Source organism: Elephas maximus, chromosome 3 (assembly GCF_024166365.1).
Source record: "Elephas maximus indicus isolate mEleMax1 chromosome 3, mEleMax1 primary haplotype, whole genome shotgun sequence".
NCBI classification, from domain to species: domain Eukaryota; kingdom Metazoa; phylum Chordata; class Mammalia; order Proboscidea; family Elephantidae; genus Elephas; species Elephas maximus.
Window position 1 is genome coordinate 63,000,620 of NC_064821.1, and position 23,814 is coordinate 63,024,433.

Here is a 23,814-nt window from a genome sequence, read left to right on the forward strand (position 1 = left end):
GATTGTTCTTAAGTAGATTGCCACACCTTTCTTCCGAGGCACCTCTGGGTGGGCTCACACTGTCAACCTTTTGGTTAGCAGCCGAACGCGTTAACCATTTGCACCACTCGGGACACCCCAGGAAAGGCAGAGTCCTTCAGTCTAAAGAAAAACATTCTCAGGGTCAAAGCTGGCAATGATGAAGTGAGCAGCGCTAACAGGGAATGATAAGGCTACACGACCCAAACGTTAAGAGCAATTATCCCTAAACGGTGGGATTACACGCACAGGCTCATGCTGCTATTTTCTTAATGTTGATGAAGACTATTGTTCACCACATGCCAAGGGTTTTATAAATATATTATCTCGTTAAAACTTGATAGTAATACTATGAGGTCAGATCTACTTTTCCCAATTTATAGATAAGGAAACTGAGGCCCCAGGAGGTTAACCTTGGAGCTTAAGGACACACAACTAGGAAGTAGCAGGTCTAGAAAGCAAATTATGGACCTTCTTCTGTTCCTCACCACTGCACTGGTCTTTCTTTGTGCTTTTCTGTTTTCCAAGCTTTTGCAATGAACACATGTTGCTTTCATAATCATGAAAAAATCCTACGAGCTACTGATTTTTTAAAACATATTCCTTTGCCCTGAGGTACAGTGCTTCTCTGATTCTCATAGCCTCACCCGGTACCCCTCCACTGTCCCCATCCTGGCTGACGCTCGCCTTGCTGTCCCCACCCCCACACCAGCTGTTGCTGGGGTAGGACATCCAATGTTCCAGTCTTGCTGAGGTCTGCTCAAAAAGTCCCTGGCCCCAGGGGCAGTGCGGGGGGCAGGTCCAGAGAAGCGGAAGGGGAAGTGGAAAGGGATGTGAAACTCAGGCCACAGCGGGCGCCATCCCTCCTGGGTATCCCACCGGGGTCCCAGAAGGCGGAGGACCTGGGTGGAGGACAGGAGCCCAGTCGGAGTTGATGACCAGAGGCAGGTGAGGCCAGGGACTGACAGGGAGGGGGCTGTGGGGGGTTCAGGAGCAGGGCAGCTGACCCAGGGGGCTGGACAACTGAGGCAAGGAGGAAGGGAGGGAGACCACCTAGAGCTGATTCTATGCCAGTACAGGGAGGGGGAGGGGCATTGCTCCAGAACCCAGAACGGGAGACTGGGGGGGCCTTACCCCCTTGGCCTAGAGCATTGGGGAGGGCAGGGGGTACTGATACAGATCCATTCGTTCTAACCAGGGTTCCTAGTCCCTCAAAACACAAGAAGCTAGGAGAAGGCTGAGGGTGTCCGAGCCCTGCAAAGGGGCCACATGAGTGGGTGCTGAACAGGACCAAGCAAGCGGGAGGCAGGGGTGAGCAGAAGTGCGTCAGGGGTTTGTGACTCCCTCCGTCCCTGGATGACTCCACCACTGGGGGAGAGTTCATGAAAAGCAGGCGCTCAATAAATGTTTGTTGAACGGGGTCACTCATCCGTGGGGGTGTATGAATGTGTGTGTCGACGTGCATGTCTGTGTGTCCAGGAGTGGGTACTGGACTTTTGAGTTTGCATACTGTTTTGGGGAGGTGTATGAATGAGAGGCTGTGTCAGTGTGGAAGTGCATGTGTGTGTTAGTGTGTCTGAGTGTGCATATGAGTGTGCTCAGCTGTGTGTATACATCTGTGTGAGTCTGTGGTTGTGTGCAGTCCCTGGTGCTAGATGGAGGTGGACATTGAAGGCCCTGGAGTGTGTGTGTGTGTATGTGTGTGTGCGTGCACGTGCTTGTGCGCTTTGGGGGAGGTATGTACATATCCTTATGATATGGGATTCAAGTGAGTGAGGGGGTGTATGTGGATATGTGATGTCCAGCCTGCCCAGCCCTACCCTGTGTCTCCACAGTGCCATCATGGAGGCCCCTAAGGGCTGGCTGGTGGTCTGTGTGCTGGCCGTATCCCTGGCCTCTACAGTGACCCAGGACACGTGCAGAGCACCAGATGGGACAGATGGAACCCCAGGAAACCCTGGCCGATCTGGACGGCCAGGCCTCAAAGGGGAGCGAGGGGAACCAGGTAAGCACCTCTATTGGACCACAGCCTCTCAGGCCCTGGCCTGGCTTGGTCTCCAGGGTGCAAAGTTTGGGGGCAGCACTAGGAAGCAGGAGTCCGCCTTGGTCCTCACATGAAGCCCCTCCAGTTTGCATGTGGCCCAGAGTGTTGAAGGGGGGCTAGCCTTCTCCTGGGCCATGCCCCCAGCCCTCCAGGCCCCTCCACATCCCCCTTACTGCCTGGGTCCTCTTTCTGTGACCTCCCCTTCCTCCCTGTGAACAATGAATGTGAAAGCCCTGAAAACAGTACCCAGTCCTTAGTGGCTTCAGTTGACAGAACAGTTAAGGCCCCAGGCTTTAGACACCCTGCCTTGCTGTGTGACCTCAAGAAAGTTACTGACCCTCTCTGAGCCTCAATTTCCTCATCAGCAAAATAGAGAAATAACCCCTACATGGCACATAGAGAGGGATCAATTAACTGCAACTATCCTCTTTGCTTCTTTCCAGCTGCCCCTTCCATTCCTTCCTTGCTCCCCCCCACCCCTCCACCCTTCAGGCTTCAGATCCTCTCATGTTCTGGAGAAAAAAACCTAGGGGTGAAGGAAAAGGGAGGAGGGGATGGCCACAGTGGGGAAGGAAAGTCTCCTATAATCTCCCTGAGTCTCCCAGACCAGAAGGACCAGTATAGACATTTGCAACAATTCCCACCCGAGCATCCTACCTGTGGTCCCTGGACAGGAAGTCAGCCAGGGGCCAGGAGGAGAGTGGAGGGCATGACACAGTGGAGAAGCCGGAGCACCCTGCCTTTCCCAGCACCTGACACATTCCCAAGTGTCTGTCCACACTCCTTTCCGTTTTGCAGATGAAGAAGCTGAGGCTCAGAGATGATAGAAACTTGCCTAAGGTCACAGAACTAGACAGAATCAGTGTCTCAGAGGCCCAGACACTCCCATCCCCCACAGCCCCCTCCACCAGGGTCCAGCCCTCTTCCTGAGGATTAACAGGCACTGGGCTCTCAGTCCAATTGGGCCTCTCTCCCTCCAGGCGCTGCTGGCATCCGGACAGGCATCCAAGGCCTCAAAGGAGATCAGGGGGACCCCGGGTCCCCCGGAAAATCTGGCAAGATGGGCTTCCCGGGGCCCAGCGGTCCCACAGGGATATCTGGGCCCCCAGGATTGAAGGGCCTCAAGGGTAACCCAGGGAACATCAAGGACCAGCCACGGCCAGCCTTCTCAGCAGTGAGGAGGAACCCCCCAATGGGCGGCAACGTGGTCATTTTTGACACGGTCCTCACCAACCAGGAAGGCCCGTACCAGAACCACTCGGGCCTCTTTGTCTGCGCTGTGCCCGGCTACTACTACTTCACCTTCCAGGTGGTGTCCAAGCGGGACATCTGCCTGTCCATCGTGTCCTCTGGGAGGAACCACCCCCGGCGCTCCCTGGGCTTCTGCGACACCAACAGCAGAGGGCTCTTCCAGGTGGTGTCCGGGGGCACAGTGCTCCAGCTCCAGCATGGCGACCAAGTCTGGATCGAGAAGGACCCTGTCAAGGGCCACATCTACCAGGGCACTGACGCAGACAGCATCTTCAGTGGCTTCCTTATCTTCCCATCCACCTGAGTCAGGAAGGACCCCCCAACACACACCCCAGCCTCATCCGCTTTATGCTGTGTGACTCTGGGGCACTCACTCCATCTCTCTGAGTTCCTGTGCTCTGCTGTGTAAAACGGGGGTGCTGTTGCTTTTGCTGCCTGAAGGGTGGGGGACGGGTTGGAAGCCCGTAGGACTTGCTACCCCACTGTGCATGCTAAGGAGGAGGTCATTTCTTAGCCCTCTTCCTGGAATAAACACCTGAGTCTGTGTCTGCTGAGCCCAATGTTTAATTCCTACTCTGGGCACTGGTCAGGAGGCATAAACACCAGCTGCTGTTAAGTTGACTCTGTCTCTTGGCGACCTCGTGTGTGTCAGAGTAAAACTGGTTTCCACAGGGTTTTCAATGACTGATTTTTCGGAAGGAGATCACCACACCTTTCTTCCGAGGTGCAGCTGAGTGGACTCAAACTTCCATCCTTTGGGTTAGTAGTATATTAACCATTTGTACCACCCAGGGACTCCAGGAGGCATAAGAATAACAGTAATTATTGAGTGCTTAAAAGGCAGGCCTGGATTTAGTGTTTTACCCCATGTGTTTAGCTGGTCCTGGAGCCTTATCTGCCTGGGTTCAAATCCTGGTTCCACCACTTATTGTCCAATCGTTTGTATGTTACATCCAAACCAAGAAACCAAACCCTTTGCCGTCAAGTCAATTCTGATTCATAGCGACCCTATAGGACAGAGTAGAACTGCCCCCATAGGGTTTCCAAGGAGTGGATTCGAACAGCTGACCTTTTTGGTTAGCAGCCAAGCTCTTAACCACTGTGCCACCAGGGCTCTGTGTATTACATAGCTTTTGTAAATCTCTGTTTCCTCATAAAGTGGAAATAATAATGATACCTACCTCAAAGGGTTGTTGGGAGGATTTAATGACTTAATACGTGAAATTTCATACAGTATCTGGTTCATAGTAAGGGCTATGTAAGTTTCAGCTATGGTCATATGAGGTTTATCTTTACAATCAGACTCTGGGATGGGTATTATGACCCTATTTTATATATAATAAAGTTAAGGCAGGAGGGGGGCAGGTAAAGCCAAGGTCAGTTCCAAGGGGAAGAGCTGGGATTTGAACCCAAGTCTTACAGATGCCCACGCCTGCATGTTTAACCACTAGCCTCACCAGCCTTGCCAGCCACCACAGCCACACATGTGACAAATTACACATGGGCTTTCCCAACCCTGTGTACCTCAGGGGCAGGATCAGAGAAGAGAAGCAATTGGCCCAAAGGCACCCAGCAGTCTTACAGAAGCCAGGTTTCCTGAGTACAGACCTGGACTTCCACCCCAGCAGGCTTGGGGGTGGAGCTGTTGCCTGGGCTGCCTGCTGGGCACCCTGGGGTAGAGGTTGGGGAGGATCTTGAGTCCTCGAGGTGCATTCCCAGGGCCCCACTAACCCCATCTGGGAGCTGCTCAGAAGCAAGAAGCACCGCCATGTCCTTTGCACATGGGGAAAATATAGGGGGCCTGAAAAGGCCTAACGCTGCGTATGTTTTCTCAAAGGAAGCCTGTTGATCACTGTGCTACATGCTACCCACCCACACACACATATACACACGCAATCATATACATGCATGACAAACACACACATGCACAATCATACATGCACACACACACATGCATACCACACACACACACAGTCATGCACACACAGCACACCTTGAGGTGCACAAGGGCCCACATTCCTAGACCAAGACTCTCCCAGTCCCACGGAAACACAGGCTCAAGTAACCCCCTTCTCCGGTACACATCCACTCCTGTAGACACGCACAGGCACTCGCTTGGAGGTACACACTAGTTATGCCTTCAAAGTCACACGCAGACACATTCCTGGATACACATACTGCCACACCCATGCACCCCCTGCCTCTGATATCCCAGTGAGACCCATAAACTATCAGAAGTGCTCACACACATACACACCCCCCCGGAGACACATGTCGCTACCCAGACATCCCCACCGACACCAGGTATACACATCCTCCTCACTGTCCAACGCATGCCTCGGACATGTCTGTGTTCCCTCTCCATACATGTTCAGACTCCACAGAGCCAGCCTCAGGGACAGAGGGACTCTCTCTCCCACCCATTAGCTATCACACAACTAGCTTCAGAGTCATTACATACCTAACACAAGCACTCCACCCCTACCCTCACCACTAGATTTACACACATTCAAGAACTCTGGGTGGGGCAGTGCCTGTCCCTAGGGCAAGACCCTCTTTTGGGGCTGCTCTTGCCCCTGCTCTGCCACCAATCTTCGGCGGTCAGTTAATCTCCTTCAAACCTCAGCTTTCTGGTCTAAAAAAAAGAAATCCACCCAGAACAGACATGCCCACAGACTGGAAAAAGAAACATATTTTTGAGCACCCACTATGTGCTGGGAAACCATGGTGGTGTAGTGGTTAAGAGCTATAGCTGCTAACCAAAAGGTCAGCAGTTTGAATACACCAGGCGCTCCTTGGAAACTCTATGTGGCAGTTCTACTCTGTCCTATAGGGTCGCTATGAGTCGGAATCAACTTGACAGCAGTGGGTACTATGTGCTGGACACTTCATAGCCATTAATGCATTTAATCACAGCAAAGCAGATGAGTGACACTGAGGTTCAGAGAAAGGAGCCATCTACCCAAGTTCACATGCCAGGATTTGAACCAGGTCTGCCGGACCCCAAAGGGGGCTTCTTTCATTGTGATGGGACTTCGAGACTGTCCGGACCAGAGGCTGGAAAAGTGGTGGAAAAGGGGTGGTGGCTAGAGACATGGTAGGTGCAGGAGTGCCCAGCTGCCTCCTCACCCTAAGTTCCACCCATGCCTATCCTCTTCCACCTAATTTAGGGCTGGGTAGGCTCTCAGGCAAACCAGTGGCCCCTCTGGGAAGAGGGAACGAGCCTGAGTCGGGTTGCGGGCGCGGTGGGGGTGAGGCCCAGCGTGAGCCGAGGCTGCCACCTGCTGGACAAGCCGGGCCAGGCACGGACGAGGCAAGCACGGAGGATGAGAGCCCTAGGTGCCCGGTGCCGTTGGCTAGGTCTCTAAAGGGAAAAATGCTGCTTCTCTTCCCCCTCCTTCTCAGCCCTCCACCGCGGGGGACTCTCAGAGTCAAGTGCGACCACGTCTTTAACCTCACTCACGCTCTCTGCAGCCCTGTGTCCCAGAGAGTGGAGAGGTGCCACAGCCCCCTTGCACAGATGGGGGGACTGAGGCCCCCAGTGGTCACCCAGCGAGGCAGAGGCAGGGCTCTGAACTCCCGTCCAGGCCCAACCTGGGGTTAAAATGGTCTCTGCGTTATGCACTGAATCCTCGCCTCAGCCTTGTGTGCCAGCTAGTGGACCCCGCCACTCAGGGAAGTCAATCTTCACACAGTCACGCAGGAGGCACAATTGGGTCAAGACTGGAACCTCTACTGCCCCACACCTTCTTCATCCCGTCCCTCATCTCTATGAGGGGTGAGGGGCCTTTCTCGGCTCCTCCAGCCTGGCGCCCACTGGCAAACTCTCACCAAGAACAGGGGCAGGGGGTCCCTAGGATGGAGGTGCTGGCAAGACCCCAGCAAAAGAGAAGCCACCAACACTCAAAGCCTGGGGAGCCCCAATATATGGGTGGGAAGACAGAGGCCCAGAGGGGCGAGTGATTCACCAAAGGCCTGGGGCAAGGGAGTGAGGGGGCTGGAAATAGAACCCTAGGCTACCGACCCTGTAACCAGCCGCTGCCTGCTGTTAAATCTTGCCCATCCTGGGTGTCCACCCTCAAGTGTGGCAACTGGGTCAGGGCAAATGGAAGTGCCTAGAACAGGGCCAGCCATCTGACAAGAACATGCAAGGCCTGTTTCTGGGGGCTGTTGAGCAGAGGTGTCAGAACAAGGCTTTCGACCCCAAGGGATCACTCACTATGTGACTTTGGACAAGGGATTTCGCCTTCCTGGGCCTCCGTTTTCTTATCTGTAAAGGGGGGCAGATTATAACTCTGACATACCAACAAATAACCAACGAACAGTGCTGGGCATTAGATGGGCTGAAGTTCACTCGGAGGGAGGTCTGTGCTCAAGAGGCTTATGTCTTCATACCCAACCCCACCCTTAACCAGATACCAGGGCTGTGGACATTTCCTCATTTTATACCCTCATGACTGGGGCAGGGGACACAGGGTGTCGCTGTGGTCAGTCTAGCTCAGCACCCAGAAGAAAGTGTCCAGTCAGGGAAAATGATGGGAAAGGGGATGTGGGACTGGGGGGAGGGGGAGGGCGGGGAGGGGAGGGGAGGGGAGGGAAGGGAGGGGGCCAGCCCAGCTCTGAGCTGTGTCCACTCCAGCACGGTGTCCTCCTGCCAGGAGAGGGGAAGCAGATCTGAGGACATTTCTGTGACCAGACCAGAAGCCTCCCACCTCCAGGTGAGCCCAGGGGCCTGCCCAGGTGAGAGCAAAGGGCTTTTCTGTCCCTTTGCCACCTTCCTGAAATGTGGCCCTGATTCATGAGAGGAAGGAGGTCCCCATTCCCTACTGGGCAGGGGACCTGGGCTCAAAGAAGAGGCCCCATCACTCTTCATGTTCCCTTGGGGAGAGAGGGGGGCTGTGGGGCTGGGTGGCCTGACTCTGGCGAGTGAGAAGAGTAAGGAGGACAGGTGAAGGACTGGGGAGGTCAACTCCTAACTCGGTTCCCCCTCCACCTAGCTCCTTCCCCAGGACGGACATGGGGCCCGGCTCCCAGCCCCCGCTCAGCCTAAACCTGCTACTGCTCCTGCTGACACTACCCCTCAGGGGCCAGGCCAGCACAAGCTGCTACGGGATCCCGGGGATGCCAGGCCTGCCTGGGGCCCCAGGAAAGGACGGGCATGATGGGCTGCCAGGGCCCAAGGGTGAGCCAGGTGAGTCTGCTGGCCCAGGGGATGGGGGCCTGGGGTCTGGTGAGTAAGGGCTTGAGTGACCTGGGTGGGGAACAGCAACCTGATGGCAGGAAGTTCTGTCCCTCCCACCACTCCTGCCCCCAGGGCAGAGTCTGAGTACCTCAGAGCCTAGGCTTCAGGCCTCCGCAGGGGTGACTTTCACCTCTTCGGTCCTCAGTTTCCTCATCGATATTAAACAAAACCCTTTGCTATTGAGTCAATTACAACTCACAGCAACCCTATAGGACAGAGTAGAACTGCCCCCACAGAGTCTCCAAGGAGCAGCTGGTGGATTCAAACTGCCCACCTTTTTGTTAGCAGCCAAGCTCTTAACCATTGTGTCACCAGGGCTCTCATCTGCTAACAGGGGGAGAATAAGAGCACCTGCCCTGGAACGGGGCAGGGAGGCTCACATGAGATAATGCATGTGAAAGCCTTTGGTAACCTTTGGTAAACTGTCCTGTTATTTGATTGCATCTGCGGGTTCTTCCACTACTTGCCTGCCACATGGACACCTAGGGGTAAGGTGGAGCCCACACGGTGGATACATACAATGCACAGACTGCCAGTGTTCAAATCCCAGCTCCTTCACTCCCCAGTTAGGTGAACTTAAACAGCCACTTACCCTTGCTGTGCCTCAGCTTCCTCATCTGTAAAATGGGCAGATAGTAGAATCTATTCACAGGGATGTCCTGAGGATTAAAGAAGTTTAAATATAAAACTTATATTTGATATAAGCACATGGTAGAGACTATTTGTGTAGGCTATTGTTACTGTTGTCGTCATCATTCTTGTCATCAGGGAGCTGTATTTGCCTCCTTGCCCAGGATTTTGGGGAGCTGGAGGGGTGGGGAGTGAGAAGTTGGGGTCACAGCCATAGAATCTTCTAGTGGAGAGTCACAGGCAAGCTAGCAGGAGAGAAGGGGGCTGAGAATATGAACAGGCAGCTGGTGCTGGGGGAGAGACTGAGATAGCCAGTGAGTGAGCAGGTGTGTACCTGGGAGGCCCAGAGTCTCTGTGGCAGGCATGGGTGAGACTGGTAGAAGCAGGAGGGAGGAAAGGAGGCCAGTGGAGAAGAATTACTTTAGAAATTTCCCCTCCATCATCTTCCCTCCAGCGATGGAGGGGAATGTTACCAACATTCCAGAAGGAATGCTCCAATTCCAGGTGAGCACCCCCACCAAAAGAGCCCTCCAGCTGTGCCATCTTCCAGGACCATGTACTTCCCTGCCACCTCTGGCCATCTCCCTGCCAGGGTGGCTGATGGTCATTGCCTACTGAACTCCTACTACGTGCCAGCCACCGTTCCAAATCCTTTGCCATACTTACCTCATGGGGGAGATACAATTATCTTTCGCTATTTTTCAAATGAGAACACTGAGCAAAACACCTTTGAAGACGGGAGCTTTGCTCCCATTTTACAAATGGGGTTCAGAGAGGTTGAGCAACTTGCTCAAAGTCACACGGTGGAATCAGTCCCAACCCTGCCCAACTCTAAACCCCCATGCTCTTAACCACTACCCTCCACTGCCTCTCAGGGCCCCTCCCCAGTGCTGTTTCAAGACACAAGTAGAAACCTCCCAAGGGGATTCTTGACATCGCGAAGGATGGGACACCTCCCGCTCGGCATCGCTGGCGGCAATCCTAAAGAAGGCTGACGTTGAGAGCACTCACTGCGTCATGCCTGCACCTTGCTCAGGGCTTACATGCATTGTCTCAGCCCCTTCCTGCAGCAGCTCTGGCATCAGTTCTGTTATTACGCTGTGATCTTAACTGAGCAAACTGGCTCAGAAGGGAGGTCACTGGCGCAAGATCACAGGGCCTGAATCCGTGGTCTGCTGGGTCCTGATCCCACACTTCTAAACCTCTGAGCCTCACTGACTCTCACTGCAGAGGTATGGTGAGCTAAAAGGGTAACAGGCCCCAGAGAATTTGTCACAATGGGCCTGCACAGACACCTCGACACTATGGAGGCTCAGAGGAGTAAAGGATCAGCCAGGGCTGGTGAGAGGTAGTCAGGGAGGGCTTCCTGAAAGAGGGAAGACCTTAAAAGATGAGTATGGTATGAACAGGAGTCCCTGGGTGGTGCAAAGAGTTCAGCATTCAGCTGCTAACCGAAAGGTTGGAGGTTCAAGTCCACCAAGAGGCACCTTGGAAGTAAGGCCTGGTGATCTACTTCAAAAAAATCAGCCATTGAAACCCTATGGAGTACAGTTCTACTCTGACTCATATGGGTTCACCATGAGTCAGAATCGACTCGATGGCAACTGTTTTATGGACTAGACAAGGTGAGAAGAACCTCTACAGAGGCTCAGTTTTTCATGGCTCTCTCAAGAATCAAGACTTAATCTGAGGCCTGACTGCAGTTTGTACTGGCCACATAGCCTTGGGCAAGTCTCTGGCCTCAATTTCTTCAACTGTAACGTAGGGGAGTTGAATGAGGACAGCTGTCACAGGACTGATGTGGGCTGAGTGGAGTGGGAGTAGCCACCACTTGGCTCTAGCCAGTGGTTGCCATGTGTTAGTGCTGGCCTGGTGTGGTCCAATCTCTGGAACGAATACAGGTTCCACCGGGCTCTGAAGCTAGTAAAAGGGCTGTCTTTAAGAAAAATAATGTTGTCAGATGCCGTCGACTTGATTCTGACTCATAGAGACCCTACGTACCACAGAATGAAATACTGCCCCATCCTGCGCCACCCTCACGATCATTGTGATGCTGCAGCCCGTTGTTGCAGCCACTGCGTCATTCCATCTCATTGACTGTCTTCTTGTTTTTTGCTGACCCTCTACTTTACCAAGCATGATGTCCTTCAAATATCCATGAATAATGGGAATGTGGAGTGTACGAAGTACGAATCTCGGAAGAAAAATAATACAAAGTATAAATGTACTTGATTGTGGTGGTTACATAATTCTACGAACATGACAAAATTGCATAGATCAGTGCTGAAGAGCTCAGCTGCTAACCAAAAGGTCAGCAGTTCGAATCCACCAGTTGCTCCTTGGAAACCCTGTGGGGCAATTCTACTCTGTCCTACAGGGTTGTTATGAGTTGAAATTGACTTGATGGCTGCGGGTACACACACACACACACACACACACACACGAGTGTATGTAACGCTGGTGAAATTCGAATCAATGTCAGGTTCCCAGTCTTGACAGTGTACTTTAGTAATGTAAGATGTACCGTTGGGAAAAACTAGGTAAAGGGTACACGCGACTTCTCCATACATTTTTTTTTCACCACTTCCTGTGCATCTATAATTATTTCAAAATAGTTGAAAAACATTATAAATATAAAATTAAATAAAGACCTTGAAGAGGCCAGTTCAAGTGAGAGGGCCTGAAGCTCAAGCTTCCTGAGCTTCCCAGGAAATAAGCTTTAATCAATTTTTGTGTCAAGACTGACAAAATGGCAGTTTTTGAATTTTATAATGTTGGGCTCTAATTAAAAAATATATATATATATATTGGGCAGATCAAACAGAAGGTATCTGCAGGCCGCATGTCACCGGTTGGCTGACAGTCTTCTGACACCCCTGATTCTGCCCAGTCTTACCCTCCCCCCCTTGACTGTGGAAGCTGAGGCCAAGAAACAGGGAAATGCCAAGAAACTGGGGCCAAAAAACAAGTCCAGGGGCAAGCCCGTGGGGAGGCAGGATGTGCGGTGGGATATCCCTCCCTTCTGGCAGAGTCTTAGTTCCGGCACAGGGCTCCCAGGTAGATATTCCATCCGGAGGAAGGAGCTTCCAGAGACCAAACACTGATGGTGTGTCCCCTGAGGAAACTCCCCAGGGCCCCTCTTTCCTGTTCTCTGCCCCATCACTTCCTTCCCACCTGCTCTCTTCCCAGGAATCCCAGCTACCCCCAGGACTCGAGGACCCAAGGGCCAGAAGGGAGAACCTGGCACACCTGGCCATCCTGGGAAAAATGGACCCATGGGGACCTTCGGGATTCCAGGTGATCCTGGCATCCAAGGCCCCCCTGGGGAGCCAGGTGAGGAGGGCAGATACAAGCAGAAGCACCAGTCGGTGTTCACAGTGACACGGCAGACGGTCCAGTACCCGGAGCCCAACGGCCTGGTCAAGTTCAACGGAGTCATCACCAACCCGCAGGGGCATTACGACACAAGCACGGGCAAGTTCACCTGCAAAGTCCCCGGCCTCTACTACTTTGTCTATCACACGTCACAGACAGCCAACCTGTGCGTGCAACTCTATCGCAGTGGCGTCAAGGTGACCACCTTCTGTGACCATATGTCCAACAAAAAGCAGGTCAGCTCAGGCGGCGTGCTGCTGCGGCTGCAGTTGGGCGACGAGGTGTGGCTGGCTGTCAATGACTACAATGGCATGGTGGGTACCGAAGGCTCTGACAGCGTCTTCTCTGGCTTCCTGCTCTTCCCGGACTAGGCAGGTGGCCCCACCTCCCTCAGCTTCCCTGCACAGACCCACAGCACCAGCCAGCCCGGGCTGCCCAGCCCTTGCCAGTCTCTGAGTCCTCACTCACCTGATGGACTCCTCCTCCTTCAGGAAGCCTGCCCTGACTGCCCCATCCCACGTGTTCTCTTCCTTTTTCTGAGTGCCTTCAGGAGTCATTGCTTAAACTGCTCCTTTGACACCTAACCAATACCTTCTGGTGCTGTCTTTTTTCTACCCTCCCTCCCCGCAAGTCTTGGAAGAGGCAGGGAAATATATAAATAAATCATTGGATCCATAAATGGGCATGGCTCAGATTCTTCATTGCCAATCCCTTGAAGCAGCTGGTCTCCTGATATTTAGCTCTGCGTCTGCCTCAGCAGTCCCTGGGCTCTAGACTCAGACAAGGTATGTCGCTGGTGCTCAGTAAAGGTTGGCTGCCAATGTGAAGGTGTTCAGTGCCATCTAGCCTGGTGGGAGACAGATGCCCAAGTGTGGTTAGAGGCCACAGGAGGTCCCCAAAGGGCTATGTATTGTCACTTGTTTGTGTGAGAGGTACTGCTGTCATTACAGGTATCTGTGCTCATAGGTAAATGGAAGTGTGTTTGAATCCCCAGGCCTATGTTGAATTTTAGGAGCACCTTGGTGCACACAGTTAACAGTGTCGCTGCTACCCAAAGGTTGGTGGTTTAGTCCACCCGAGAGTGCCTTGAAAGAAAGGCCTGGCGATCTACTTCAGAAAATCAGCCATTGAAAACCCCACGGAGCACAGTTCTACTCCGACACACATGACATCGCCGTGAGTTGGAACGGGCTCTACGGCAAATGGTTTGGTGTGTCACAGGAGGGGTTTGGGCTCAGGTAAGCCCAGTGCAGTCAAAGACTAAACAGGCAATGAATTTGTGCCGAGTTAATGAGTGAATTGGGATGAATGAGTGAGTGAATGCAGAGTAAATGAGTGAATAAAAATCGTAATAGCTAACATTTGCTGAGCACTTACTATGCACCAGGCACTATGCTGCGTGCTTTATATGTATTAACGCAGACGATATTTGCAGCCATCCTCTGCAATGGGCCGAGTGGGTGAGGGAAAGGGTGTAAGAATCTTCTCCCCAGATTCTGACCCACCTGAATAACTCACAGACTCTGGGAGCCCTCAGGGAGGCCCTAAAATCACGGCTGCCCACAGGCCATCAAGTTTGACGGTGAGCTTTCTGACATCGGCCCAGCTGCCACGATCCTTGCGGCAGGACCAGGGGAACCCACCATTTGCTGCAGCAATGTCACTGAAGTGAGCACCAGATGGAATTGACAGTACAGATGTGAAAAGATAAAAAGTGTAACTTTCCCGTGCAGGCCCAGAGAGAACCCGGCCCTGGCCTGCTGGGATCTCGGTTCTACAAGGCCCCACAAAGCCCACAGAGGCACTGGCTGACTCAAGGCAGGCTGCAATAGTGCAGGCTCAAGTTAGGTTCAGGCACCTCCAACCCCTTTCATGCCTTTATTCTTGAAAGGGGCTGTTTCACACCTCTATACCTTTGCCCCTGATGTCCCTTCATCTTACAGAGCACCCCCTGACCCACCCACACAAATCCTTGGTTCACCTGGCTCATACCTACTGAACTCTCAGGACTCAGCTCCAAGATCACCTCCTCCAGGAAGCCTTCCCTGATTCTCCCTTTTGTGTCCCCACACTACCCTCCAGAGATTTGGATCACAAACTCATGACACTTTGAATGCAGGTTACCAAATCTGATGGTACAACAAAACTACCTATGGACTTATTAAAAAAAAAAAAGATTCTTGGAGCCCAGGCTGTTTTATAAAGATCTGGGGGAGACAGGGCTATAGGTGAGTGGCTGGGGAGGGCGGGGTAGGGGGTTGCCAGATAAATCTGATGCACGGGGTCCACTTTCTGTGTACTTATTCAATTATAGGTCTGCCTCCTCCACCCCAGCTGTGAGCATCTTTGAGGGTGGGGCCATTTCTGACACACATCTGTATCCCCAGCCCCCCGCAGGATGCCTGGCACATAGTACCTAGGAGCCACAGACTGTAAGATGGTGAGGAGGGAGAAAGATAAGGAGAGACTCACACACCCATGAAGAGCGAGACAAGAGGAGAAGGCAGAGCATCCCAGCCAGTTCACCTCTGGGCACATCTGGCAGGGATAGGCCCTCCATTCACGGCTCTCCCTCTGTCAACCACTTAGCAGTCTGCCCAGCAATGCTGCAAGTGATACATCTTTCTTCCCATTTCTCCTTTGTTTACAAAATCAATACACCATTTATGTAGGCCACGGTGTCAGATCAGAAACCTGTGCTTTGGAAGCGACAATTTTTGTGCTGTTTTTATTTTCCATAATTGTTTCCTTGTTGTTCCCCCTCGGTCACGAGACACGGCCCTTTGAACATGCTGGCTTGTCCTCTGTGCTGAGGACAGCTGGGGAGAGTTTTAAGGGGCCAGGCAGGCAGATGCAGCCTCCCCTGATGGGATGGGGCAGAAACCAAACGAGACACCCCAAGCTGCAAGGAATCCCTATCAGACCACAGGGAGTTGAGGGGTTTTAGGCAGTTTCCTTTTGCACTCTTTGCTGATATCATCCTCACTCTATCATGGATGCAAGTCAGCAATTTTATGAGTACAGAGTCCAACTGGCTCCCGCTCAGGGGTCCAGGCCCAGAGACCCCTCAGCTCCTGATCCCTAAGTCCTGGCCTCCCCCTAACCCAGGCCTGGCTCCTTTGCTCCCAGACTCCCAAGAATTTTGTCTAGTCTTGGTGTAAATAATACTGTTCCCAGTATACACTGGGTGCCTACTGAGGGCTGGGCACACAGGATTATCTTACTGGACTCTCATGGCCATCCCAGGAGGTGGGTGCTCATGCTTCTGATTTATATATGGGGAAACTCAGGTAATAAATGTGCCTGAGGCCACACAGCTAGAAACAGGCAGCGCTGCTAATCAAACTCGGCTGTGGCTGATTCTAAAGCCCATGGTCTTAGCTGACTCTCTGGTCCTTGCAGGAGGCCCTGGATGGCACAGTTAAGGGCTTGACAACTAGCTGAAAGGTGATGGTTAGAACCCACCCAGAGGCACCCCAGAAGACAGGCCTGGTGATCTGCTTCTGGAAGGTCACAGCCTTGAAACCCCTGTGGAGTACAGTTCCACTCTGCACACATGGGGTCACCATGAGTTGGAAAATCAACGCAATGGTAACTAACAACAACCACTGCTGATTCCTGTTCTTAGTCTCACTCAGCTTCTACCCTAAGTTCAAGCTGATCTGTCCCTGTGAGCCACCAAGAAATTAAAAGCTAGGCAAAAACGGCCTCAGAAACTCTCAGATGGACTCCTGGACCTGCGACCTACTAGCTTCTTCTCCTTGCTCGGAATCCGCCATCTTTCCCTCTTCGCCACTGCCTGGGTTCCTTTGGGTCTATTGTTTGTTGGAGCCCTGAGACCCTCTGGTTTTATCCAACTGGTCTTTCCCTTCCCTATCACCCACTGCGGTTAACATTTAATTTCCGTCAGTTAGCATCCGCAAGCCCATCAATTTTCTCTCTCCAAGCACAGGTGTCAAGAGGGCCCTCCTGGCCTAAGGCAATTATCCCTGAAAGGGACACCTCTTTGCCTTAGATGCAGTCACAGCAAGGAGGCTGACATCCTGTGCCAGGGGTGCCAGGGGTGCCAGGGAGCCCTGTGTCTTCCCTGAGAGTGACCTTCAGCAGTCACTTCTTTTTTGAGACATTTATCATAGTAGCAATGAAATTGCGTGTCATGAGAGGTTTAACACCAGCCTCCCCAAGTAGAAGGGAAGCTCCATTGGGAGAGGGACCGTGGCTGACTTGCTTAAGGCTCTCTCTCAAGTGCCCAGCACCTGCAGCCTTGCAATAAATACCTATTGAAGGCTGGCTTTCTCCTCTCTGGGCCTCAGTTTCTCTGTATGTGAAATGAGGGAGATGGGCTCAGTGACCTTCAAGCCTCTCTCCAGCTCTGATTTGATGTGGTTCCAGAATTAACAAGCAACAGGCCCCTGCCTGGGCCTGTTTTTGTCATCAGCTTCAAGCCCTGCTGGGCACAGAGGGAGGGGTATAAATAAATAATAACCACATTTAAAATTCGTTATTAGATTATTTTCTGAGAATAGGGAAATAGCAGGGGTACAGAATGGGAAGGAAGCAGAAGAGATGAGCCCAGAAAGGGGAAGCCTGGGATGTGGAGTGATATTAACAATTTACATGTGCACAGCACTTTACAGTTTGGCCCGTGCTTTCTTCTCCATTATCCCATCTGACCCTCCCTGTGAGATCAGCAGAGCAGGTGTGATTATGGCCCCCTTATACAAAGGAGAAAATTGGGGCTCCTGTGGGTCCCCTCGGCTAATGTTCAGGTGGTAAGTGGCAAAGCCAGAACACAAATCAGGGTCTCTGACTCCAATCTAGTGCTCAGGCACCAGGCTGGCCACATTATTATTTCATGGAGTGACACTTCTATCCCCTGAAGAAGACCATGAGGTCAGAGGGCCTTGGGAGGTGAGCTACCAGCTGTGGGCATTCCCTGGGACAGCCTGTTCCCACAGCTGCTGAGTTAGCGAAACCAAGCACACCAGCTACCCAGCCCATTTACACGAACCCCCTCTGGGTTGCAGAAACAGGACCTGAAACTGCCTGAAGGCAGCAAGAAGGGGTGAGAATGGGAAGAAGGGGTGAGAATGGGGTCATGGGGAGGGGGCCCGGCAGGGGAAGGGCCTTCCTGCAGCCTCCGGAGAATGGAACTTCCGCTTGGTACTGAGCACAGCAGGCTCCCGGCTCCGAGCCCTGCTCCTGCCCAGGCTTGCAGAATCACAGGACACCAGGTCCCCAGGTGAGGACAGGGATCAGCACCTGGGGGGTCTGGTCAGCAGTGCCAAGACGGCAGAGGGTGGTGATTCTCAAGACGAGCCCCTGGGGTGTTTGCTGGCAGCGGGGATTGCTGGGCCCAGTCCCAGGCCTACAGGAATCAGACTCTCTGGGGATGAGCTTAGGAGGCTGCTGCCACGCAGGGGCCAGGTGATAGGGGCTGTGGGCCGGGGCAGCGGGGGGGTGGGGGCGGTGGCTAATATTTGGAGCCACCAGCATAAGGACTTTGGGGTCACAGAGACTTGAGCTGAATCCTACTTCTGCCTCTTATGTGCTGGTGATCTTGGGCAAGTCACCTAACCCCCCTTAGCCTGGGAACAACAGAACTTTTCTCCAGGGCTGCTGGGATATAAGGCTCACCAAGCCCTAACACCCTACCCTGCCTGGCTCAAACACATCGATAAACCTGAGGCAGAGGTGAAATTAGAACCCAGGTCTCCCTCTGCCCAGCCCAGCACTCCACAACACCTTGGTTCTCTCACTTCCTGTCAGTCTGCTGAGAAAGCTCAGCTGGACTCTCTCAAGGAAATAATTTGATTTTCAGGTGGAACTGTGACTGATTAATTAATTACTAGTACTGCATGAACTCAATGATGTTTATAAAGGTGGGGGTGGGGACAGGCACTAGGGGCCTTATTTCTTTTAGCTTTCACCTCATTCAATTCTTCTGGCAGCCCTGCCAGGTAGAAACTGCCATCGTCTAACAGGCTCAGAGAGGTCATGCAATGAGGTAGCAGTAGAGGGGAGGACAAGGTCAACTTAGCCTGACTCCAAGTCGGAGGAGGGGAGGGACTGTCAGGACTAGAAGGAGATGGAGGGGTCAGTGATGCGGGGGAGACTGAGGAGCAAGGCTAAGAGTGACCGTGGATTGGCAGAGGCTGGGGGCGGTCATACCAGATAAGTTTTATGTCCTCCACCAAGCCTGAGACTTGGGGGGCCTCTGAAATGGGCTAGAATCCAGATCTTCCCACTCTCACCCCACCACCCCTCCAGCTTCCCCAAGAAGTCCAAGTCTCATCAGCAGTCAGGACCCAGCTTCCCAAGGCTGGCCAGGGCTCTCCACCCCTGGGCTGCTTTTGCCTGAGAGAGCCCCCTGCCTAAGCCTAACCTCCCAAAGGGAATGGATTCTTTTTACTTCTTCAACCATCTTCACTCCTGTCCCAAAACTTGGGGATTCTTGGATGATGATGGTGATAATAATAAAATAACCAACATTCATGAAGTATTACAGCATGCCAGGCTCTGTCGCGGGCCCTCATTCATCTGACCTCACACTAACCCTATGAGGTAAAGGTTAGTATTATCCCCATTTGATAGATGGAGAAACTGAGCCCAGAGAAAGGTGACTTGCTCAAGGCCCTTAGCTAAGAAGTGGCAGAGGCTGGATTTGAACCCTGGCAGCATCGCTTTCATTATGACACCCCAGGGCTGTCACTACCCAGTGAAGGTTTGCTGCCTAATCACAACAACAGTAACAATAACAGTAATGACCAAAGCCGCCTTTCCTGAGCACTGGCCATGTACCCAGCACAATTCTGAGTGTGCTCCATGCACTGACTCCTTGTATTAGGCTTTTTGACTCCAAAGCCCAAGCTTTAACCACCGGCCTCTCCAACCAACCTCTTAACGACAGAGCCCTGTACGTTTTTCAGATCTGATATAGACATGGGTTTGGATCCCAGCTGCACAGGAGCTACGTGGCCTTAGCCGAAGTGTTTGTGCTCTCTAATCCCAGTTTCCTCATCTGTAAAGTGAGACAGCGGGAGTGCTTTCTCTGAGGGCCATTGTGAGGATCAAATTAAATGAGATAATGGCATGTAAAGCATTTGATGCAGAGCCTGGCACCTGGAGGGTGGCAATGCATAGATTATTCGAGTTGTCATTTTGTAAACCTCCAGCAAGAGTGAGGCTGATGCATACTCGGAGATAAGTGGGATTGCCCGAAGCCTCCGCCCGTCATTGGCAGGCCCCGGTCACATCCACCTTTGCAGCTTTCCCTTCCTTGGTGGCCAGCACCTAACCCAGGGAGTTAGGACATGTTTCATAAACTGATTAGGACTGGACTGAGGGACTGAAGCGGATGTTCAGAATGTATAAGTCAAAAATTAGCAGGTTTTGAGGGTCTCATCCAGCCCCTCTACTTATCAAATTCTGGAATTGGCAAGACCAGAGTGAGGCAGAGAGGGCAGCCGAGCCACGGACCAACTCCCTGGGTGACTTGGGGCAAGTTGCTTTCTAATTTTCGAGCCTCTGTTTCCTGATCTGCAAGATGGGGAAAATAACCACAACTCACTTCCCCAAGGTCGTGTGAGGGTCTGACAACAACAGCGATGGCAAAGGGAGCAACAAGTCCAACAAGAGCTCAGAGCTTCATGATCCTTTTCCATCCATGGTCTCATCTGAATTAACACGGTTACCCTGAGAGGTGGCAGGGACCAATCTCCTCTCCCACTTTAAGAATGGGAAACAGCTCAGGACAGGGAGCTGATGATGGGGTAAGGGGTGACAAGGGATGGCTCCTGGAGGAGAAAGCCTTGAAGGACAGGGGAAATTTGAATCTGGGCAATGGCAGAATGGGCTGCCTCAGTACGTAGAGAGTTGCCTGTCAGTGAAACAGTGCAAGTCATGAATGGAAGAGCCTTTGTCAGTGATATTACTTAGGAGGGCTGGACTGGATGAAGTTTAAGGTTTCTTCTGTCCTGAGAATTAATGCCATGCGGTGTTGCCAAACTGGGCTGACCAGGCCAGGATGACCCACAGGCTTCTTCCTACTTCTCAGATTAAGAAAGGGCATCACCACCCTCTTGCCAGGGCCAGCAACTCTTGGAGGAACCTGAGAGTAGTCAGCCAGCAGAGATGGCCTGGGATGCTGGCAGGGACACTGGCTTCAGGGCCAGACTGCCAGGGTTTGAGTCATGGCTCCATTCCTTACTGTATGACCCTGAGCAAGTGACTTGGCCTCTCTGAACCTCGGTGTCCTCTTCAATGTAAAAATAATAGTTTCTACAATGCAGGGGTGCTCTGAGGATGCAAAATGGCCACTGCAGGAACCGTATCCAAACCAAACCCAAACCAGTTGCCATTGAGTCAATTCCAACTCATAGTGACCCTACAGGACAGAGTAGAACTGCCCCATAGGGTTTCCAAGGAACGGCAGGTAGATTTGAACTGCTGACATTTTGGTTTGCAGCCATAGCTCTTAACCACTGCTCCACCAGGGCACCCTGAATTTAGGAGCTCCAATGAATGGCAACACGGGAGAAAAAATCCCAATCCCATATGCCACAGCCTTCAAGACCCCACAGTGGCCCCTGCCTACTTCACCTCCCATCACTTTGACTCCTCACTATCCTCAGGCTATATCAGCCTCCCTGATAATCCTCAACATTCCAAGCTCTGTCCTACCTCTGGACCTTTGCCTCATCATTCCTTCCTCCTGGGACACTCTCGTCCCAACCTTTTCTATGTTTCAGGTCTCAGCCTAAATGTCACTCCCCAGAAAGGCCTACCCCCTGGCTAGAAACCTTCCCCATGGGAAGACTTCCCTCGCTAAAGCAGCCACCTCCCACCCCAGCCCAGTTACTCTCCCTCCCAGCACCCTCTCATTTCTTTTGCAACACTAATCAGAGTCTCTAACTTTATTGTACGTTGACTTGTTTACTGTCTGCCTTCCACCTAGGCTGTCAGCTCCCTCAGGGTATGGACCACACCTGTCTTGTTCATCACTGCATCCTTAGCACCTAGAGCAGGGTCTGGTGCATAGGAGAACTTAGTGAACACATGAACAAATGAATGAATGATTGGCAGCCCCATGGTAGTAACCCCCTGCATCTTCTCCCTCTTCAGGAGGCAGCTGAGACTGTGTGGTGATGAAGACCCTGTGGGCCGGCATCCCTGTGCTGCTGCCACTGCTGCTCCTCAGTCTACTTGGTGTCTCCTGGGCCCAGATCAGCTGCTCTGGGCCCCGGACCATCCCGGGCATCCCAGGCATCCCTGGGCCACCTGGCACCAATGGCCAACCTGGGACCCCAGGGATAAAGGGAGAGAAAGGTACCATGGGCTTTGGGGACACACTGGTGTCACTGACCATGGCCCCATCTCCTGCCTTCTCAGTCACAGTTGCCTACCTTAGAGATTACAAAAGCACTTGCAAATCCATCAGCTTGCTGAGTCTTCCAACGGCTTTGTGAGGAGGGAACTCTGATTCCCATTTTACAGATGGGGAAACTGATGTCCAGAAAGGTTATTGACTTGCCAAGGTAACCCACTAATAACAGGCTGAGAGCAGACTGTGGATCTCTTGCCACCAAATCCAGGGAGAGAGAGATCCCTGGTGTTGAAATCTCACAGTCCTGGGTTTGAATTTATTCCCAGGCTAAGAGGCTTCACCTCTCTGACTTGCTGTTTCCCCACTGGTAAAATGAAGACCATAATAATTTTCCAGGATTGTTGTAGAGTTCAAATAACAGCTGTCCCCAATGAAAACCCTTGGCAAAAGGTAATTCATTCACTTAACCATGCTTATGGAGCAATCCTCTGTGACAGCCACTAGACTCACTTAATTTCGTTCAATCCTCACCATCCCACAAAATATCATTATCCCCATTTTACAGATGAGGAAGCTGAGCCTCAGAGACTATGACTCAATCGAGGTGATACAACTAATAATGGCAGATGTGACATTAGAAGCACATCTGTCTGTCCCCAGAGCCTATGTTCTCAGCCACTTTGCTCTGCCACTGTACTGAAAAAATCAAGTTTTTATCTTGTGTTATGCCAACCTGACTGGTAGTGGCTGCTTTCGGGTGTTGTACTGAGAAGCAGTCTAAGGCCCACTGCCAGGCTCAGCAAGAAGGAGTGCTCTGATTGATTAAGGATGTCTGCCATGGGTGAGGGAGTAGAGAGGGATAGTATACGTGCTAAGAATTTATTATCCTTGCTGTAGACTTAAGCCCAGGTTGGGGTACCTGATGAGGAGGACAGACCCAGCATTTTCCTAGGGAGATACCACACTTCTCCCCACGCTCATTAATCTCTGTTAATGGTGAGCATATCACACACACAGAACACCGGGACAGAAGGAAATTCAGAGGCCCTCTTGGACCTCCCCATCTTTTTTTTTTTTTTTTTTTTTTACAAATGGGAGGTCGTACAAGAGAGAGGCAGGGACTTGCCCAAAGTCACAGCCAGGCTCCCCTGCCTCCTGGCCTTTTGTTCTCAATGATCTCTGGTCTCCTCCTCTCTCTTGTCTCTGATTTTCCAGGGCTACCAGGGCTAGCTGGAGACCATGGTGAGTTTGGAGAGAAGGGGGATCCCGGGACCCCTGGAAATCCAGGAAAGGTTGGCCCCAAGGGCCCCATTGGCCCCAAAGGTTCCCCAGGATCCCCTGGAGCCCGTGGCCCCAAGGGCGAATCAGGAGATTACAAGGCCACGCAGAAAATAGCCTTTTCTGCCCTGCGGAACATCAACGTTCCCCTGCGTCGGGACCAGGCCATCCGCTTCGACCACGTGATCACCAACGAGAACAACAACTACGAGCCTCGCAGCGGCAAGTTCACCTGCAGAGTGCCTGGCCTCTACTACTTCACCTACCACGCCAGCTCTCGCGGGAACCTGTGCGTGAACGTCGTCCGAGGTCGGGAACGCGTGCAGAAGGTGGTCACGTTCTGCGACTACGTCCAGAGCACCTTCCAGGTCACCATGGGCAGCGTGGTCCTCAAGCTGGCCCAGGGGGAGAACGTGTTCCTCCAGGCCACTGACAAGAACTCCCTGCTGGGCATGGAGGGAGCCAACAGCATCTTCTCCGGGTTCCTGCTCTTCCCGGATGCAGAGGCGTGACCTGGTGGGGCAGAGTCACCGCCACCCACCCCCTCCCCTGCTAGTAACACTCACTTCCCCGAACACCCACCACCCCACCCCCAGCCAAAGCACACGCCAGGCCTCTATGAATGTTGCTGAAGAAATGATTAAATAAACT

General features: G+C 52.4%; 3 protein-coding genes across 4 annotated transcripts; all 3 read left to right on the forward strand.

Moving 5' to 3' along the window:
- The first annotated feature begins 842 nt into the window (after window positions 1–842).
- Window positions 843–3,867, forward strand: C1QA (complement C1q A chain). Of its 2 annotated transcripts, XM_049878219.1 has the most exons (4): window positions 856–966; window positions 1,217–1,329; window positions 1,854–2,023; window positions 3,043–3,867. In XM_049878219.1, exons 3-4 carry the CDS (start codon window positions 1,861–1,863, stop codon window positions 3,615–3,617), a joined length of 738 nt encoding a protein of 245 aa, XP_049734176.1. In that variant the 5' UTR covers window positions 856–966; window positions 1,217–1,329; window positions 1,854–1,860; the 3' UTR covers window positions 3,618–3,867. The 2 variants fall into 2 exon arrangements, with proteins under 2 accessions (XP_049734175.1, XP_049734176.1); XM_049878218.1 differs by lacking the exon at window positions 1,217–1,329 and having other exon boundaries at window positions 843–966.
- Window positions 3,868–7,922: 4,055 nt separating this feature from the next.
- C1QC (complement C1q C chain) lies at window positions 7,923–13,237 on the forward strand. Its single transcript, XM_049878221.1, has 3 exons — window positions 7,923–8,031; window positions 8,311–8,504; window positions 12,375–13,237. The coding sequence occupies exons 2-3, from the start codon at window positions 8,330–8,332 to the stop codon at window positions 12,929–12,931; spliced, it is 732 nt and encodes a 243-aa protein (XP_049734178.1). The 5' UTR covers window positions 7,923–8,031; window positions 8,311–8,329; the 3' UTR covers window positions 12,932–13,237.
- Window positions 13,238–17,694: 4,457 nt separating this feature from the next.
- C1QB (complement C1q B chain) lies at window positions 17,695–23,812 on the forward strand. Its single transcript, XM_049875893.1, has 3 exons — window positions 17,695–17,802; window positions 21,684–21,887; window positions 23,101–23,812. The coding sequence occupies exons 2-3, from the start codon at window positions 21,707–21,709 to the stop codon at window positions 23,673–23,675; spliced, it is 756 nt and encodes a 251-aa protein (XP_049731850.1). The 5' UTR covers window positions 17,695–17,802; window positions 21,684–21,706; the 3' UTR covers window positions 23,676–23,812.
- Window positions 23,813–23,814: the final 2 nt, after the last annotated feature.

Bases quoted from the DNA above. Each gene is read 5' to 3' on its own strand.
- C1QA (XM_049878218.1), top strand. The intron at 2,024-3,042 runs GTAAGCACCTCT...CTCTCCCTCCAG, and splicing joins AGGGGAGCGAGGGGAACCAG to GCGCTGCTGGCATCCGGACA.
- C1QC (XM_049878221.1), top strand. From the start codon at position 8,330: ATGGGGCCCGGCTCCCAGCCCCCGCTCAGCCTAAACCTGCTACTGCTC. The intron at 8,505-12,374 runs GTGAGTCTGCTG...CTCTCTTCCCAG, and splicing joins AGGGCCCAAGGGTGAGCCAG to GAATCCCAGCTACCCCCAGG.
- C1QB (XM_049875893.1), top strand. From the start codon at position 21,707: ATGAAGACCCTGTGGGCCGGCATCCCTGTGCTGCTGCCACTGCTGCTC. The intron at 21,888-23,100 runs GTACCATGGGCT...CTGATTTTCCAG, and splicing joins AGGGATAAAGGGAGAGAAAG to GGCTACCAGGGCTAGCTGGA.